This window comes from Drosophila suzukii, chromosome X (assembly GCF_043229965.1).
Source record: "Drosophila suzukii chromosome X, CBGP_Dsuzu_IsoJpt1.0, whole genome shotgun sequence".
NCBI classification, from domain to species: Eukaryota; Metazoa; Arthropoda; class Insecta; order Diptera; family Drosophilidae; genus Drosophila; species Drosophila suzukii.
The window spans coordinates 1,578,254-1,597,713 of NC_092084.1; the positions used below are offsets into that span (position 1 = coordinate 1,578,254).

General features: G+C 38.5%; 1 protein-coding gene across 1 annotated transcript; it reads left to right on the forward strand.

Annotated features, from left to right (window-relative positions):
- Positions 1 to 6,142: 6,142 nt before the first annotated feature.
- On the forward strand, positions 6,143 to 17,706 carry out (outsiders). The gene is made up of 5 exons (XM_017081788.4): positions 6,143 to 6,560; positions 14,612 to 14,793; positions 14,867 to 14,993; positions 15,062 to 16,594; positions 16,731 to 17,706. The coding sequence occupies exons 2-5, from the start codon at positions 14,629 to 14,631 to the stop codon at positions 16,868 to 16,870; spliced, it is 1,965 nt and encodes a 654-aa protein (XP_016937277.1). The 5' UTR covers positions 6,143 to 6,560; positions 14,612 to 14,628; the 3' UTR covers positions 16,871 to 17,706.
- The last annotated feature ends 1,754 nt before the right edge of the window (positions 17,707 to 19,460 follow it).

The following is a 19,460-nucleotide window of genomic DNA, read 5'->3' on the forward strand; positions in this document are numbered from 1 at the left end:
CAGCTGCCCGAGAGATGGTCATTAGTGGTCGAACAAAACGGCCAATACATAATTGATTAATTATAAGTCCTGATATAAATAAATCATCTTTGAAAATATTGAAAAAAAACGACATGACTTTCTTGCCAACCCAATAATAGCAAGTGGAATCCTTCTAATTAACAAATTTCCACTGAGAAATAGTTGTGTGTTTTTTAAGTTTTACCCGGTTTTGTTTATATGTACATATTTTAAATCATATCTTGGCCGACCAGAGTGATTATGATTAAAAGTAATTTGATCCAGCATGGTTTTTTGTTTTTTTATTGTACGAATGAAAATATTATCCCTTGCGATTTGAATGACCGACCGTTATTTTCGTGGTTGCCACACGGTCTTTCTGGTGCGTGCCTTGGGTGCAAGCTGACAGCGACGTTGCCAGACTCATCGGCGGTTCGAGTTGTTGCTGGCAAACGTTCTGGTAAGTGTTGCCAGATCTGGTTTGGTTTAAAAATTAGCTGGGCGGCAAATGTAACGGTTATTTAAATTAATTACTTTTAGTTAATTAATATAAGCCAAGGCCGACAAATTTCCAGCCTGTCGAATTTCAAATTTTTAGTTTATTGAATTGTTAGATGTTCTGTAATCTGAAGGTAGGAACATATTCTAATACGTTAAATATTATTGAAGTTACTTTGGTTAAAATTTAAACATTCTTGATTGAATGGATCAATTGCTAGTGCAATTTCAAATGTTTTTTAGTGAAGAGCTGTCTTATATTGTGTTATGCTGATCGCTGATAATTGGATATCAATGGCTACCAAAAGCTGTGGAGTGGGGTACTCCAGCTCAGACTGTAACCCTGCCCTTCAGTTATTCTGCGTGACAATGTGGCGATATTAGCTTGTGATCGTTTCCCTGCCCCTCCTTCACGAATTAGGCATTGGACCCTCAGCATAGGCCTCGGTATTATTCTTTCTGGACATGATCTCGAATGCAGGGAACCGGTTAATGCCAGCCGGGCCTGCCTGAACTCGGTCAATAAACTAACCGCAAATATGTTGATTCAAAAACTTAAAGACAGCACCAACAGCCCGGCCCCATCGGTATTTGGACGTCACAAACATGTTGCTGAAGTTTCGAATTGTGGATACAGCTATGGTCAAAGAAATATCACCGTTTTGAAAATCTCTTCCAAATTGAATAAAATGTTTCTTAAAATAAAAATATTAACGTTGCAGAAGATATATATATTCAATTTTCCTCAATTAAAATTAAATGAAATTATTCATCCGGTATGCTATTCATCCGTCAATTGCTGTATATGCATAATTGGCTGGCGAAACTGGAGTGCATCGGTTGCTTTTGGAATACTGTGTTGATTGCTGTGTGAAAATATTATAACTGAAGAGGATATCTTAAAGCAGGGAATGCTTTACATTTATGAGCTTTGAACTTTTTTTATAAATAAATCAAGAAGTTATAGGTGTCACAAATAACTTGAATAAATATTCTTTAATTTTTTTCCTTTGAGAAATAGTTGCAAGGTTAACATGCCATTCGAAACTGTCCGATTATAGATTAAAGTGCACTTGAAGGAACAATTTTTTGACAGGCGTAAAGTATTCGAATAAATATTTAAATAAATTGGCTTGTGAAGGCACATAATTGTATAATTCGCTCATTCGCGAATTATAAATACATCCATTATTTAAGGAATCATTTATGTCATATATTTTTGTCAGTACTTAAATAAAATTTTTATAGTGTGCAAAATATTCAGTCATCGCTAGTGACGTAGAATTTTATGATAATCGAACAATTTTATAGCGGGCAAAAAGTGAGTGTCATGGTCAATGACGTAGAATTTTGATAACCGCTATTAAATTGTAAGATCTACTTATATATTTTGTACTAATTGCACTGCCAAGGTTACGCTACAAAAAAGACTAGATATTGTTTGATTTTTTTAAGGGAAACCTTTCTTATAGGGATCTCTATATAGCCAAAAAAAGTGCCAGTAATTTAATACCTCAATTAATGAGCAAAGCATTAAGCTTTGTGTGAGTCAAAACAATTTAACAATAACCGTTCCCAAGAACAAAAACTTTTTGACTCGCGGTCCTAAGTAATGTGTCACTTTTTTTGTTATGTTACGTTAGGCCAAAGTTTTTCCCTACAACTTACCGCTGTAAATATTTAAAGTCTGAGAAACTCAGATTGCGACATTTTTTATATGGAGCGCAATTAATATTATCGCTTTGCCATTTTTGGGGAGAGTGTGTTAGTTGAAGTAGTCTAATCTGATTGCCAATATTTACCCAACAAATTTGAAAGGGTAGAACTGCAAATTTAGCAACAACATGCTGCGAATGTGTTTATCAGTTGGTAGTTTTTGGCAATCGTACTCGCGAACCTTCTACAATTTTTGGCATTACGTTACATAAAAAATGTATATAATGATTTTGAAATAAAAGCATTGTTTTGTATAAATATAAACTGGATTTAAGATCTTATTTTTTTTTTAATTTTAGGATGACAATAGCTGCTTCTTTTTCGATTTTCTTAAAAAATACAAATTTCAAAGCGGCATGAAATTAATTTCCCTTTTTCGTAATCTATGTATGCTAACTCTACAACTGATTTATTTTTGTTGATAGGTGGTCTTTGTTATCAAATGCCGGGGAAATTATACCAACTTAAGTTAAACAAGTTGTGTGTTTTCGATGTCGTTTAAAAAAAACGCTATGCGACTAGTGAATTACCTACAGAACTAATTGTAATTAGTTGGGAAATCATAAAATCGTTAAAACTTTCACCCAATCAGGTAGAATAACATTATGGGTTATACCCGAGATACAAACAAAAATACACACATATTTACAAATATACCCCCTCTTCTAGGGTAATAAAAACATCAAGGGAAATTAAAACAAATAACGACAAACACGCAAACGGCAATGAAGATACTGTGCTGAATATGAGGACCGGACCGGCCCATCGAAACGAGTATTTTTTGTATTTATTAAAAAATCAAGAACCAGCAAAACCAAACCAACAATAACAGCAACAAAAAAGTCATCCAGTCATTGGCTTACAGCGAATTTGCCTTTTCCTATGCCGGCGATGCGATGTCTCATCATCATGGTGCTGAATAAAATGATATTGTACTCAATACCCGATTTCCATGCGCACGTACTACCTGCGGACATATGTATATTTTGTTCATATATGTAGGTATAGCTTTTGCATTATAATTTAGCCATAATTGCACAGAATTGCTTTCGATTTGTTTGCCTATTTATCTCCGGCGGGAGCATTGTAATTGCTTTGGCCAACAGAGGCGGCCGGAAAGCTTCTAATGCGAAATGCGAGTGAAGTGCTGCCTGCCAAACCGCAACCACCTGTTGTAAAAAAAATTGGAAGAGCAAACTGTCGCTCCCACAATGTCATGGGGCCAATACACCGAGAAAAAGAGGGGAAACATTTATGGAACAAAGTACCATATAAATTTAAATTTGGAAGAGAGCTTAACTTTTAAAATCAGTTCTAACTCTGCATATTGCATTTGTATTTTAAATGCTATACATAGTATTTAAGTTTTTTATTTTGTCTGAATTTTAGCTAATTGTAAACTATGTACATAAATACCGTTACTACCGATGCATTCTTAACAAACACTTAATTAAGACAAGTTCTGATAATTATTCCATAACTAAAAAATTACAAATAAACTATTATTGTTGTCTTAGCTTGTCAATGTAGTTTGATATTTTTGCCACCTTTTAAAAGAAAACATTTTTTACAGAGTTTCATATTTTTTCCAGGAGCATGTCTATGTGATTTTGATACGATACAGGGGCAGAGGTAGTAGGTTGTCAGATCAAACGACTTACTAACCGTTCCCAAGGAGTTTTCATGTGGGGAGAACTAGGGGGAGTTCGGTGCGAGAGAGCAGGCCAGAGAGAGTGGGCTGCACAGTGGAACGATATTGGCAAACTGAAATTGAATTGCGAGTCTATTTGATTAATTCGAGGGCCATCTGTTAATATATTGAAGATACAAAAAGGATGGACAAATGATGGATGGCTCATTACCAATTGATTTATGGTCAAAAGCTTGAATTTTCTTTTAGCTGATAGGGAAGCGTACAGGTAAGATTGTTTACATAATGACTTTATTGCAGTCGTAAAAGCAAAAGGACATGAGGAATCTTCAAGCATTTTCCAGGGAAAGAAAATGGTGTAATTATTTTAATTTTACGAGGGTTTTAACGATCGTTAACTGTGGTTAGCCATAGAAATCCCTTTTGGTTTCGGTACCGAATTTGTCCCGGAAAGTCAGGATCTAATAAACCCGCACCCCAACCCAATTTGGTTACACAGTTAAAAATTTATAATCAGTTTAAGTTATGTGATCAAAAATTAAGTTTTTGAAGTAACAAATTTTAAAACGAATTTAATGAAATTCTACGTTTTGGGAGTCAACTTTATATATTTTATATTAAGTGATTTTTATATGAAAAATGTTGTAATTTTAGTTTTTCCTCTGTGTATCGGTAGCTGTCTCCCAACCAATTAGAGGCTGCTGCCTACCTGGCCTGCGACCTTTGAACTTGCTGTGTGGCTGGCAAATGGCAACAGTTGGTCCGGTCCACAGAGCGGCTCAATAAAAGATCACCCAATGCCGATTTATCTACACATAAAAACATTAGTATCTATTTAATATCCCTACTTCAAATAAATATTTACATGTCTAGTGTTCGTTTGATGGGTGAATAAAATCACACTATGTGCTCATATACACCGATCTCTTAGCCGAACTTTAAGAAATCGAAAAAATTAAGTTTCGTTTTCCGATTATAATAATGATAGATATTATTAGTTATTATTATAACTACTTATATAGGAAGATATTTTTTGTGGAACTAAACGTCGAAAAAAAAATTGAATTCATATAATAATTGACCCCAAAATGATAGTAAACTTTATTTTAATAATGCAATCATGTTACTTTTGTATAATTATATATAATGTATAATCTAAGGAACATTCATTTTAGCTTATTATACGTTAAATAAATATTTTGCGAGTGTTCAACGTAATATACAAAGTCTTAAAATAATTTGTAAATTTTCCCAGTGTAATGATCTCTCTGAGCGGATCCCCTGGCCTTTTCAGCAGTGCGAGCTTGACGCCGTCACGATGACGATGCTGTGAACACTCGCCACCAAATAGCAGCCCACTGTTGAGCCCGGCCTGTGTCTGTGAGTGGGAGGGAGAGGGAGCTGGCCCAGAGAGAGACAGAGAGAGAGAGAGAGAGCGGGACAGAGAGAGGGACGGCTGCTGCCCGGCAACTGCTAATTGGCATGGCTAAATGCTGCTGCATCGCATCCTCTGCCGCAACTCCTGCTGCACTTGCCGTGCATCGCCTATCCGTCCTGCCGCTGCCCACGCACCAAGAGAAGAGCTGAGCGGCTTCGCACTCTTCTTCCCGCCAAGCCACACCGAGAAAAAATATCTACTAAATATAGCAATTATGTGCATTAATTTCATACCATAGTAAATGTTACTTAATTTGTTTAACAAACTGTTTTTTTTATTAAACGAATAAAATTAAACGAATAAAATTATGATTAACAAAATGTACATCTGAATTAAAAAAAATTGTACAACATAAATATAATTTAATACACTCTTTATATATGAGGTAGAACCCCTGAAATTTAACCTTTTTGTGAAAAAAACACTTAAATTCGAAGTAATAAACATATTCCTCAGTCAATATCATAAAATGTAATTAAACAATTTCAAATTATCAAAGCCAAAATATAATAACACGAAAGTAAAGAATTGCTGTTGTTAAATTCAAATGTAGATAAAGGATTAATACTGTCTAAAAATAAAGCGCAGAACTATATTTAGTACATTTTCCTATTCAAAATGATCGATTTATATGTACCAATTACCAATAAAATATTTTTCTGCTCAGCCAAAGTGCCATTAATGTTGGTAGTTGGTAGATGGAGTAACTTCAATTACAATTTTCCCAGTGTATAGCCAACTCTCTCCGACCATCTCGCTCTCTCTGCCGCTTTGCTTTTGCTTTGCTAGCATGAAGTGAAATGCTATAAAGCAGACCGCAACAGTTTAACAGCAGCAAGTCGACTGCTGGCCGCGTAACAGTACACAGTGAACAGTGAACACACCCACGAGCGGACACGTAGAGGCCAAAACAGAAAACAGAAAAACAAAAACCGAGTCCAAGTTCCAAGTTCCATTGAAACGAACTCCCACGAGCGAACGAGAGGCAAAGAGTTTTTGTTTGTTAACACCAATACAAATATTACATTGTGCTGGCCAGAAGAGAACAGCTGAGCCACACGTTCTTCGGCACTTGCTGATATTTACCCGCCCTGAGTGTATTTGAACGTTCCTTTTTTTGTTCTTGTGTATCTTTGAATTCCCTGTGCTGCCCCCTTCTCAACAAGGAAAAGTGTTAGAATTAGCAGATCTTCAATTTATCTGCCGGATATTAATAACTGTCTGCAAGCCCGCAGGCGAACCACTAGGAAGTCCCCTGTAAGTTTCGATCAACAAGTGAAGAAAGTGTCAAGTGTTAATGAAATTCTTTGGGATCCACAGATATATTTAAAGTAAAAGAAACAACAATGATCACATTTCAAGGGAACTATCTGTGATAATAACTAGCAACTTCTATAATTGTGTCTATACAATTTCACACATGATATATGCTATTTGTTCATAAAAAAGCAACAGTGTTTGTAGTTTGAAATTTACAATTTGCAAAAATTAACATGAAAGTCAGTTTGAATGACAGTTTCGATAATTTCCCGAGTTTTACCAACTACTCAATGGATTTTTTTGTATTTTGATGGCGTATATTTTTTTATGTGCATATCCTATAATCCTATAACCTCCATCCCAGCAGCCGTGTGATCTGAACCCGATGCCAAATTGAGTTTTGCCAAAGGTTTCAGCATTTTTTATGTCGGTTTATTTTTATCTAACCATCAACGGGGGAGCAGAAAATGTTTACCAAATTGAATTATACACTTTTATGATGTGCTCTGGTTTTTTTTCTTTGCCTCGTTCCAGCATTTCCAGGCCTCGGGGGCTGTCCTGAATCTGGAAATCCGGCTGCGAGTCCGGATTTTCTAGCAGGAATGCATTTAAAGTTCTTCCATTAAGGCGGCTCAGCCTAAGCTGCTTAAAGTTTAAAAGTGATTAAGTGCTACTAAACAATAGATTCCACTTTTGGGAAACCATTGTTGAAATTAGTGAAATATTATCAAATATCGATCCCAGACTTTTAAATGATAATAAACTACATCAAATATACACTGATTAACTAGTACTTTTTTTTAATAAGTAATTTTTTAAATTTTACTATAACAAATACAGGAGCCTTCGCAATTTTATCAATCACCTTAAGGTGTTATTCAACATTATTGATCCATTAATATTATATTTGAAAATTTTCCTGTAAAAAATTACAAAATGTTAGCAAACTCTACATAAAGATACATATTCTTCGAAAATCTCTGCAAGTCTATTCGGTCTGCTAAAGGTGCGAGTTTATAAATATAGTTTAATTCCCACTTCATTTTATATCCCACTGGCAAGACTTATTTGCTTCAGCATGATTCAAATCAGCAGGATTTCCATTTCGTAGCAACGCAGCAGATGGTCTTAGGAGAATTAATTAAACCTCCACTTTTTTAGTCAAAGCATAGTTCATAATTTCCAATTATTTTATTAAAAGAGAGTCAGTTGCTGGCATTCAAAGGCAGCAGCTTCTTGTCGTCGTTTGATGAGAGCTGCTTGTTGCCAAGGATACGAGGCCCAAGGTTTTGCAGAGGTGTTTCCAATGCATTCCTGTCAGCACACAAAGCAGGCGAACTGCTGGCTGACTTTTCCTAATTAACTGGCCCCGAGATAACCTGTTGCATATTTGCGAGGGGCAAACAAAGGAATCACCTGTGTGCCAGGCCCACAATGGCTTTTTGGCACCCAGATGATATGGGGGTTGGGGTTTGGTTTAAGGGGAGGGAGCTCTGAGAATGCATTCAGCTGGAAAATTGATGGTAGATCTCGCATTCAGTTTGATTCTCAATTGAATCAACAGTTATAAGCCGCTTACGTGCTTTCGCGATGATAATAATATAATGGTATAATGTTATCCCCCTCCCCCCCGTGCAGGGATTATGCAATCGAAAAAGACTTGGTGCAAAGGTCTAACAAGAGAATCTCGAGAGCCACTCGTAGATAGTTGCACTAATTCATTGAAAAATTCAATTATTTTCTTGTTCCTTAGCTTTGTTTTAATACCTTCACTGAGAAAATAGTTGTCTTAGGAAATGCCTGCAATTATTTAGTAAATTTACCAGCTACCTATAGTAAATAGTAAAGGAAAATAAGTTTAATAAACTCGCCTGACAACCATAGTAGATAATAACAAAGTTGTTAAAAGAAAATAATAAAAATTAAACTTTTTTAAAATAAAAAAAATATTTGAAGAGAAAATTTTATAAAAATTGTAAGCTAAGCAGTAAATATTATTATAGTAAGAATATGGAGGGAAAACTTGGTCGCTGTAGCTTTGGAAGATAAATCATAAGGAGAGTTATATACAAATAAATTTGACTTCTTCCAAAATGACTTGTTCTTATAACTATAGTTTCGGATTATATATACCTAGTGTTATTACTTTTTCCCAGTGAATCTCTTTTGTAGATCGTATGTCAGACACTTGTCTTCTTTGACAGCACACCCAAGTGGAATTAGCATTTAGGGATTGAAACTGGAACCATTGGCCAGTTTGCCCGAGGGCATTTCTGGGATTGGTTTTGGGTTTCACTCGTAGTACCCACTGACTGCAGTTCCCAGCACCACTTCACTTCTCTTGGGCCTCCTCTTCAGTTCACGGAAGGCACCACTTGGTGGGCGTCGGGTTGAAGTGTACGTGAGTTTATTCGGCTCAACAAGAAAAAAATCAAAGACTCGACCAAAACAAAAAAAAAAAAAAAAAGAATTTAAACAAAATAAAATAAAAGAAGTGCCTAGGAATTGCCTGAAATGTGCATTAAACGCTTTGCATAGGAAAGCGACATGGACATGGGGGGATTGCTGTGCCGGAGATTGACATTCCCAGTCCCAGTTCCATACCCATACCCATTCCCAATACCCATTTTCACATTTCGAATCACACAAAACACACATGTGAGAATGTGCCGTGTGTTGGGATTATTTTGTGGCCGGGCGAGGGCCGAAGGCAATAACAATCATTCGAAATGCGCCTTAAAATAGCAAGCCCCCGAACACGTTGCTCATAATCTCGGATGCAATTGAGTGCTGCCAGCCAGCCACATGAATGATAACTTTGTCCAGGCCCACTGGAGTATTAATAGCCATTTTTAGACTCTATTGAAACCAAGCATGACGCTGTTTTGCTGTTCTGCTGCTGCTGCTGCTGCTGCTGCTGCCATACCAACCAGACCCAAAAGAACAAAGCCCAAAAAAAAAAAAAAATCACCTAAGCCGCAGTCAAACTTCAGTTCATGGAACATTTTCCCAGGGAAGGATTAATGTTAAAAATGGTATATTAAATTCCAAACGTACCTATAGTTTTTGCCTTATAATATGTTTTAAGCAATCTGCAAAGTTACTCTTTCCAAACAAAAATTTTTTTAAACAAATTTTGTAATATTTTCCAAGCGTACATAAATATAATGAAATAAGCAAAGGTATCTGTTAATTATTCCATGCACGACGAACGGTTTGCGTTAGCGAAGCCCAACTGTATTTCATGGTGCACCAATGCCCAGAGATTTTTTCCCACTCTGGTTTGGTTTTATGCGTTTTGCAGTTTATTTACACCAGCTCCACAAGAGTATCAGGCGCCATTTCTGGGATCGGAAACGGGGGCAGGGGACGAAATACCCAGGAACCTGGGGATTGTGGTTTACGATTCGACGCGTATATAGTACACAAATGAACCCTAATTGGACACCTTGAATGCAGTAAAATATGCAAACACATTTGTCGAAGACTTTCCTTCACAACCGTTGATCTCTGTCAAATCCGGTTTCACCAATATGCACATACAAATCATTTCCTCTAAACAACTATTTTTGCGTCATTTTACTCTCAAACGCAAAGTACGCCCCTAAACACAATTATCTGTGATTATTGACAACGGTTTCCAATCGTTTTAAATGGGGAAACCTTTTAATACAAAGTCGTTAAGTTCAAAGCACGGGAATTATACAAAAATAATTGCAATTCATACATTTTCTAGACACTGAACTTAAAAGCATCGTGAATTTATTTATTTAGGCTTCTCTCTTGTACTAAATCATTTAATAATGATCCCCAACAAGATCAAAGCAGAATCTGTTCTCATCGTAATCTTTTCAAAGAGGTAAGCTCTTCGCGCAATTATCTCAGTGATAGATGACATCTACATATTCTCAATATGTGGGTGGTGATTATAACATTATTTATGTACGCCTCGAGTGAAGAAGAATTGTATTTCTAAAAGCCTCTGTTCACAAGTGCAGCCATGGGTGTTTATTGTTTTTTCCAGAAGAAACCTAAGTTCAACGAGATTATATATATATTCACCTATTTGATCAGCTGAAAGTTTGGCGCTCTCCTACTTTTCTCATTAGCAGCGAATCAATTACGCTCATATCTCTAGGCCTTAATCAATTCTCATTGACACAATTTAATTGAAGCGTTCGGTTGGGAAATGAAACGATCTGAGCGACAATTCGTTGACGCCTCTCGCAGACCTATGCACTTGCAAGAGTCTTCACATACTATATATGGATGGAATACTCATATGTTGTATATACAATTCGATTCCGTTTATTACACACAAAGCAAACCGATTAATCTCAATTAGGGGCCAATTGGCCGAGCGAAAATGCTGGAGAAAACTTCCGTTGCGTGTGGAAGCACTTGAAGAAACTTGCAATTGGTTTAAAATTTCAAAATAATGGGATTTTGAATTTACCAACTTGGAAAAAAATCTCTAGAGGTTTGACAATTGTTTTAAAGCGCCTCAAAGTATGTTGTGATTTTTTCCTTTGTTTTTCGATGTTTTCACTGAACTTTTCTTTTTCATTTGGTATTTTTTAAAATATTTTGTATTATATTCTTTTCTTGAGTGTATCAATGGGAAGCTTGTTCGATACTTGTTCGCCCATTAGCTGCACCTGTTCTACACGCTTGCTCCCCTGTACTTTTTTTCTGTCTGTGTGCCTGAGTGGGCATGTCGTGAACTTGAGAAGGTACAAGTGTTTTCCACATTTGTCTTCTGGCTCCGCTTGGTCCCGACCGGAGATAACCGAACCGGCGATCGAACCTAATCAATAGTGCCGCCCTCGAGGGCCCTATCTATCCATCTACCTATCCGACCGGGTGAGTCATCAGTCCCGACCATTTGGTCTGCGATAAGGCTTGGAAGGCGGCAAACCCGTGAATTGGGGCAGAAAATCAAACAGAATTACAGTAAATACCATTCGATCAGAGGTCAGAGATTCTAACTTGTGACAAAGGTTGTACCAAGTTTTTCTATAGCTTCTTCTTCAATAGCGCCACTTGGCTTGGTGGCGTATTAGTGAAAACAGCTTATTTGCTGCATGTGGGGTTCCCGATTTAATGGCAAAACATTGATTATTATTAGGCTATAACTTTTCAATGACTGGTCATATTTCAATAATTGTTGGCATGTAGATAGGTATACTCTTTCGTTGCTCTATTCTAAAAATAGATATTTCAAGAGCAGTGTAGACAGATTTCCCAAAAATGGCACGTGTTCTTCCCAATGCCTTATCATCGCACCCGTGGGTATCCGCATTGATTCTTATCTGAGCAATGCGAAAAGTATTTGCCAATCCTTGGGCATTCGGCGGTATACTTAATCGGTTGTTCTGTTCTTGGAGTCTTTGTTTGGTCGGTCAACACTCGGTATTCCATTTGTTCTGGCCCTTGCCTTATCGTACACAAAGATAAAGCCATTCGGCGACAATAAGCCCAAGGAATCCCTTTGTTTATGGACTTCTTCTTTGGCGGCCTCGTTTTAATGCAAATTTACAGGTACAAGTCAGGTACAAAAATAGGGTCTAACCGGTATATTTTATTACGGCGGAAAATCTTGTTTCTAACTTCAGCATGATACGGTAAGTTCGTCGAATTTAATAATAATGTGAAATTCCCAATTGTCCTCTCCCCCGCTAACTAAGAAGCAAACAACTTTATCTCAGCTCTCTCCCTCTCGCAGAGCATGAGTGTTTGTTTTCCTACACAAAATTGTTGTCCATGCAGCATGACTACACAAAATTCAATACAATTCATAAGAAAACATCGGCGACAAATTGCGGAAACCGAGCGCTCAGCTCAGCACTACTGTTCCGTTCTCATCCACTGCCCCACGGTTCCCGAAACCACGAAACCGGAATGTGGTGGATCGGTGGATCGGGCCCGATTGCCCGATCGCTCCGACTTGCTCGATATTCCGACTCTGAGCGAAAGTTTTGCCTTAAAATATACTCTCACGATAGTTGAGGGGCATTATTGAATTTGGAAATATCATGCAATGAGTTTGCATGTCGTACACTTAGTGAGCAATTAGTCACAATCACCATGCACCATATCCTATATGATATCGCATTAAAATTTTGTTTTACAAACCAACACACGATTAATTTGCTTAGTTAATCAATGAATTGCATCAGATACATTTTCATAGGTCGATGGATATGTTTAAAGTTTGTAAAATATGCAGAAATTCGAAAACTCCTTTTCTGTAATATCCAGAAAATATCGCAGTGTTTGCTCTGTTTTTGTATCTTTATATGTTAATAATATATACGTATTGCTTTTTGATTATGATAATTACAATTTATTCGTATCACAGTTTAGATACAAAGGTACATGTATAGACATTTATGAGCTTATTAAATTAAAGGTTTGTATATTTTATTATATTAAGCTACCACGCCTTTGGGATACATGTGCTTCTCTGAAGAGTCACCCCAACTTTAAGCCGACTTCCAAAAGGGTATACTTTGCTTCGTTTTTATCTAAATCACCAGACTCTCTTCCAGTTTATTTTAAGTTGATCGATGGCTTGGAGTTGTGAGTCTGCTAAGTGCCATCGTCAGGGGATTTTCTTGTTTTTTTCCTCGTAACCCTTCCCTGGATCCCAGACTTAGTTTCAGACTGGCTGCGTCAGCGGGCGGGCGTCAATTTATGGCACGCTTCGATGAAGTTCAATGGCAAACACAGAGTATGATGACGATAAAAATGATGATGATATCGGGGGAACTTCGGGGGACTGGTGTCTGAATGAAGACATATCCCCAGTCGGCTGCACCGCTCGTCCTCGCATTATCGATGCATAAATAATCGAGATGCCATACGATGGTGGTACGATCCTCGTTCCGCCAATCTATGGCTATGCTTTTATTTTTACAACTTGTTCTTCTTGTATCGATCGAAGACAACAATGATGGTCCGGTCTGGTGGCTTTTACACGCAGCTCCATTCTTTTCCACAAAAATACACCCGCTAAGTGATTTCCCTTCGAGATCACCAAATTGCATCCAGAATCTCCTAGAGAAGCGTGCTTTGCATGCATAACACACTGTACATATGGTGTGTCGCACCCATTATGGCAAATCGAAAATAGAAATTACGATGGCAATATCTATGATAGACCTCGCCCCTTCCATAAATGCCTACGACTGTCATATAATGACTCCAACAATTCAGCTTTGTGTTGCGATCCCAATTAGCAATTAGAGCATTATCTTCACCCCTGCTGTCGCGAACCTCTCCAAAGAGTTGTTAAAGGTGTGCCATCGATATGTGTACTGCAGACAGGGGAAAATATGTGATAATGTCGATGGAGTTTCATAATAACAGCTTTTTCCTATACCTTGTAATTTGGAAAATCGCCGGATATGTTTGTCTCAAGTGTTGCTCATTTGTTAGATTCGTGATTGTCTAGTAATCAGTAATGTGGTTGGGTGTTTAACGCCTTTTAGAATTTCCGAAGTTAACATCTGAGGTTTACCCACTTCTGAGTATTCCATTTATTTAACACTTCACACTTCAAAGTAGTGGATAGCATGGGAAAATCCGAAATCGAATTTAAAGTTTTTCACTGCTATGGTTCTAACATTACAACAAATAAAATTGTTTTACAAAAGAGGTATATCATGAAAACTATTATGTATTATGAATAGGTAAATAAATGTAATAAAGTCGAAACAAACTACAGCTTGTATTACAATTTCACGATTTAAGAGTACTTGTAAATTCTACTTATGAGGTCACAATTTTTTTCTGCGTTAAAAAATCAACAAATTTGCATAGAAAAATGTCACACTTGCTTATCATGTACTTAGCTTTGTTTTTCGTTGCTGCTATTACTCTTGTTTAGAATTTTTATAAATTCCACTTCCCCAACAAATAAGAAAAAATATTAAATAACATCAAAAGGCTCAGAAAATATAATACAACAAAAAAATAAAACAACGACCAAGCTTCACCCTATCGGAATCGTAAGGCGTCATTAATCAACGTCTTTGCACTTTCAGGATCAAATCGCAGCACAATGGATAAATCCAGTTTAACGGAGAAGAATCGCACCCATGTGTACAATGACACAACGAAGCCAAAGAAGCCCAAGCGTCGAGACAAGAGCGATCTGGGTCCGGATTTTGTGGCGCCCGACGGTGGATGGGGCTGGGTGGTCTGCCTCGCAGCAGGCCTAAATAACGTAAGTGATATACATAGTATATAAGTATACAGATGGTGGAATGGATTACAGTACCACTACCATTTCGTTGCAGTTTTTCCTTTTTCCGGCTCTGCAGCAATATGGGCTGATCTACAGGGTGCGGATGCATTCCCTGGGATTCGATGCCAAGCAAACAACGACTATTGTGAATGTGGTGATGGCCATCTCCTCGCTAGTAGGTGAGTTCCACATGGTTTTCATGTTAGCGATTACATATATTTATTGATAAACCTGTTCTCCTCATTAGGCATTGTTAACGGGGCCATGTTTCGGCGGTTCACATTCCGTCAGGTGGCCTTGACCGGCACCACCTTGGCCTTCGTGGGCATCTTCATGTCGGCCTTTTGCACCACCTTCTGGCAGTATATCTTCTGCCTGTCAGCGGTTTATGGCATCGGTTTGGGCCTGGCCATGGCAGCCACCTCACTGGCGGTCAACACGTACTTCAAGCAGAAGCGGCGCCGAGCCACGGGTTTCTCGTGGACAATCACGGGTCTGGGTCCCATATTCTTTCCCCAGGTGTCCACCTTTCTGCTGGACTACTATGGAGCTCAGGGTAGCATTCTGATCTACGCCGGCATTGGCCTGAATGCCGTCCTCTGCGCCCTGACCCTGCAGCCAGTACTGTGGCATGTGAAGAAGCCGGAGAAACCAGTGGTTGTCGCAGTCGAAGGAGTTTTCGAGACGGAGAAATTGCAGCCAGAGTTGCTGGAGGCCAATGGCAATCTATTGGCGCCCAGCAATGACCCTTGGAAGGACTACGAATGCAAGTACTGTCAGTATCAGAAGCGTGCCAAGCGAGGCATCTTCTCGTCGCAGTACCTCTTCAACGTTGATGATCCCGAGAGACCTGGCTATGAGATCACCGAACCGGGAACTCCGATGTTGGCTCGTGCCAACGATGGTTGGTTTGGCTCGAAGATCTCCCTGACCTCAGAGAATACGGGAGGAGCTCGCTATCGCACTCGACAGGCCCTGATGCGTCAGGTTTCCTCACGGAGTCGTGAAAATCTCGATAGAATGGAACAGAATAAAGATGATCAGGGTGCGGAGAATCTGTCGGCTGCTCCCTTGTACAAGCCGAATTACTTCAATCGCGAACGCGAGGACATGGATCGTTATGCGAGCAAGACTAGCGTCTATTCGCGTCCTGGTCAGGAGGAACTATTGCGCTGCACTTGCGCCGAGGACAAGGCTCTGCTGCAGAAGACCGCCGAATCGCTTCAGGTGGACCTGTTGAATCATCTGGCCGACGATATTGCCGAGGAGGAGGCCAAGAAACGCATGACCTTCTTCCAGAAGGTGAGCAAGTTCTTCGATCTGGACCTCTTGCGGGACTTTACATTCGTCAATTTGGCCGTTGGCATGAGCATCATGATGTTTGGCGAAATGAACTTCTCGGTGCTGACTCCATTCATTCTGAACAGCTTCGGGTATACGGATAAACAGATCTCATTGGTCATGTCTCTGCTGGCCTGCATGGATATCACGGTTAGGTTTCTTGCTCCGCTCGCTCTGGAGAAAGTAAAGTTAGACAACCGGGTGCTGTTCGCCTTCGGCATTCTCTGCATCGCCGTGGGCCGCGTGGTGGTGGCCTTTACCAGCTCGTACGAGGTCATGATTGGCGTCTTTCTGCTGATCGGTTTCGGCAAGGGTTTCCGCACCATCTTCTCACCGCTCATCATCCCCAGCTATGTGCCGCTGAATCGTTTGCCAGCTGCATCCGGCCTGCAGCTAATCTTCAACACGATGTTCTCCTTCGCCATGGGCCCCATTTTGGGTAAGATATCTAGATTTATATATTTAATAATGCTATGAGCCAAGTGGTAATTAGAGAGCTTGCAACTACGGCCTTCGGCTCGTCTGGAAAGATGTCCAGACAGATAACTAAAATGCCTTATTAAATTCCATTGCAGGCATTCTGACGGAGGCCTTTGGCTATGCCGCCACTATCCATACCATCAACGCACTCACCTGTTTGGCTCTGCTCCTTTGGCTAACCGAGTCCGTGGTGCGACGCATTTTGGGTAAACCGTCCAAAGGTTTGGGTCAATAGAAGAAGCAGCACTCTTTCTAATCCGAATTAGATATGCGGCGAGATATATATATATAGCAATATATATATATATATATATATATATATATATATACCCTCGTTGGAACTGAACTACTTGCATATTTATGGCCAACTCCCAGTGTGCGAGATCATAGCTCAATTGGAGCTGTAGGCATGTAAACCTAGTCCATACTTCCCGACTTCGACTTGTGTGTGTGTGTGCGCATAGTATTACTTGAGCAAGCGGTGCCGTCGTTGCCCGTACTTAAAGATACCTAAGAAACTTATCTCTTAACTAGCTCATAGTCACCCATCGCTATTACCTTAATTTACGCTCCATTTTTTTTCTTAGCTTTTGATACTCTTCCTAGACTTATTAAATGTACTTAGTGATATCTTAGAAGTGTAATATTGTTCCGCAGTTGATAAATATATGTATGTGTATTAGTTTAAAAAAAACTAAAGATGTTCGTGTTTGCGGCAAGAGTAAATACACTTATTGTAAGGTGATTGAATTCAAATACTTTGTGGTTAAAAGAAATGGCTTAAAAATTAGTATAAGCCTGAAGTTGGATCAGCTTATAAATGTATAGTCTTCCGTACTTCGGATATAATGGTAACGATTTGGGATTAATGTCCCGCGAGTTTTCTGACCCACAACTATTTTTTTAATATGTATAAGTTCTGTCAAGTTTAGTTTCCTTTATTATTTCTTAAGATTAAAGCATTCAAGTGTTTGTTCAACAATAATCAACAAACTATTAATTAAGGTATCTCGTCGGAGCAAATAAATAGAACTCCAGTTTCTGATTAAAGTATCTTGTTGACATACCATATCTCAATTCTTACTATATTTATGTGACATCTATTTGCAAAATAATACTATTTGCGTTTGATTCATTTGCTGGTTCTTAAATGCATACGTAGATATGTTTTTTTAAAATAAAAACAAATCTTTCCTTTTTTTAATTTATAACATTTAAAAGCTTTTTATTATACCCGTTACTCGTAGAGTAAAAGGGTATACTAGATTCGTCGGAAAGTATGTAACAGGCAGAAGGAAGCGTTTCCGACCCCACAAAGTATATATATTCTTGATCAGGATCACTAGCCGAGTCGATCTAGCCATGTCCGTCTGTCCGTCTGTCCGTCTGTCCGTATGAACGCTGAGATCTCGGAAACTATGAGAGTTACAATACTGGGATTAGGCACGCAGATTCCTGAGATTCCTGCGCAGCGCAAGTTTGTTTCAGCACAGTGCCACGCCCACTCTAACGCCCACAAACCGCCCAAAACTGTGGCTCCTACAGTTTTGATGCTAGAATAAAAATTTTAACTGAAATGTATTGTTCTCATCAATACCTACCGATTGACCCAAAAAAAAGTTTGCCACGCCCACTTTAACGCCCACAAACCGCGAAAACCTGTGACGCCCACAATTTTCATGCTAGATAAAAAATTTTAACTGAAATGTATTGGTCTCGTCGATACCTATCGATTGATCCAAAAAAAAATTTGCCACGCCCACTCTAACGCCCATAACGCTTAAATCTGTATACCGCCGGTAGGTGGCGCATTTTAATCTCGCTTTGCTGCTTGCATATCTCCATATAGCTGAGTAACGGGTATCTGATAGTCGAGGTACTCGACTATAGCGTTCTTCCTTGTTTTTTTTTTATTTATACTAATGTATGACCTACTTCTTTGCAAATAATCAAATATTTATAACGAAAACATTTGCCTATCGAAACAATTTGTTTTGCCCATAATGGGAAATTATAAACCAATAAATAAATAAATGGTTGTTGTATTTACAAAAGCAAATACATTGTATTTTATTTGTTAGCCACTTAGCGTATTCAAAAGCTAACTGCGCAATAAAAGCTGTCTGGTTTAGGGAGAACGCCCCTAAAAATAGGCTTTGAATTTTAAATGTTTGGGGGCTTGTCCACATCTGTCCATATTTTAAGTCAGCACAATATTTCTGACTAGGTAAAGTATAAAATATATGTCGATTTAGAAGAACATTTTGTTATGAACCTTCAATTTGATAATTTCTCAATACAGCAAAGAATAAAATAAGGTCTTTGCATCTTTCAGGGTTCCAAGAAAACTGGTATGCGAAATGGGTCAGCTTTTAGGCCACTTTTAAATTGACCAGATGTTTAAATTAATTTAGTAACTATTTAAAAAATATAAACCATAATACTTTAGGTAGCACACCTTAAAACGAACTTTAAAGTTCTCAGATCCTCTCAAAGTTGTTGTTTTGCAACTAACTAGTCAGTTTTTCACTTAAATTCATAATCACATACATAAATGTGAATTATTGTTAGTACCTTCTACATTTCTGCCCAGCACCGTGCTTTATATAACATCTCCGACATCCGCCAACTCAGCCGAATAGGAGGCTTATCTTTGACGGTGGGGGCAGATCTTTTATGGCTCGTTCTCAAATACTTATATTCCCGATTATATGGCCGTGTCATGATCCTCGTCACTTGGACGAGAATAAAACTGCTGTTGCCGTTGTTTTATTTGTAGCTCGACACACCCACCATGATCTTTGTACCCGAGTGGCCAAAATCGA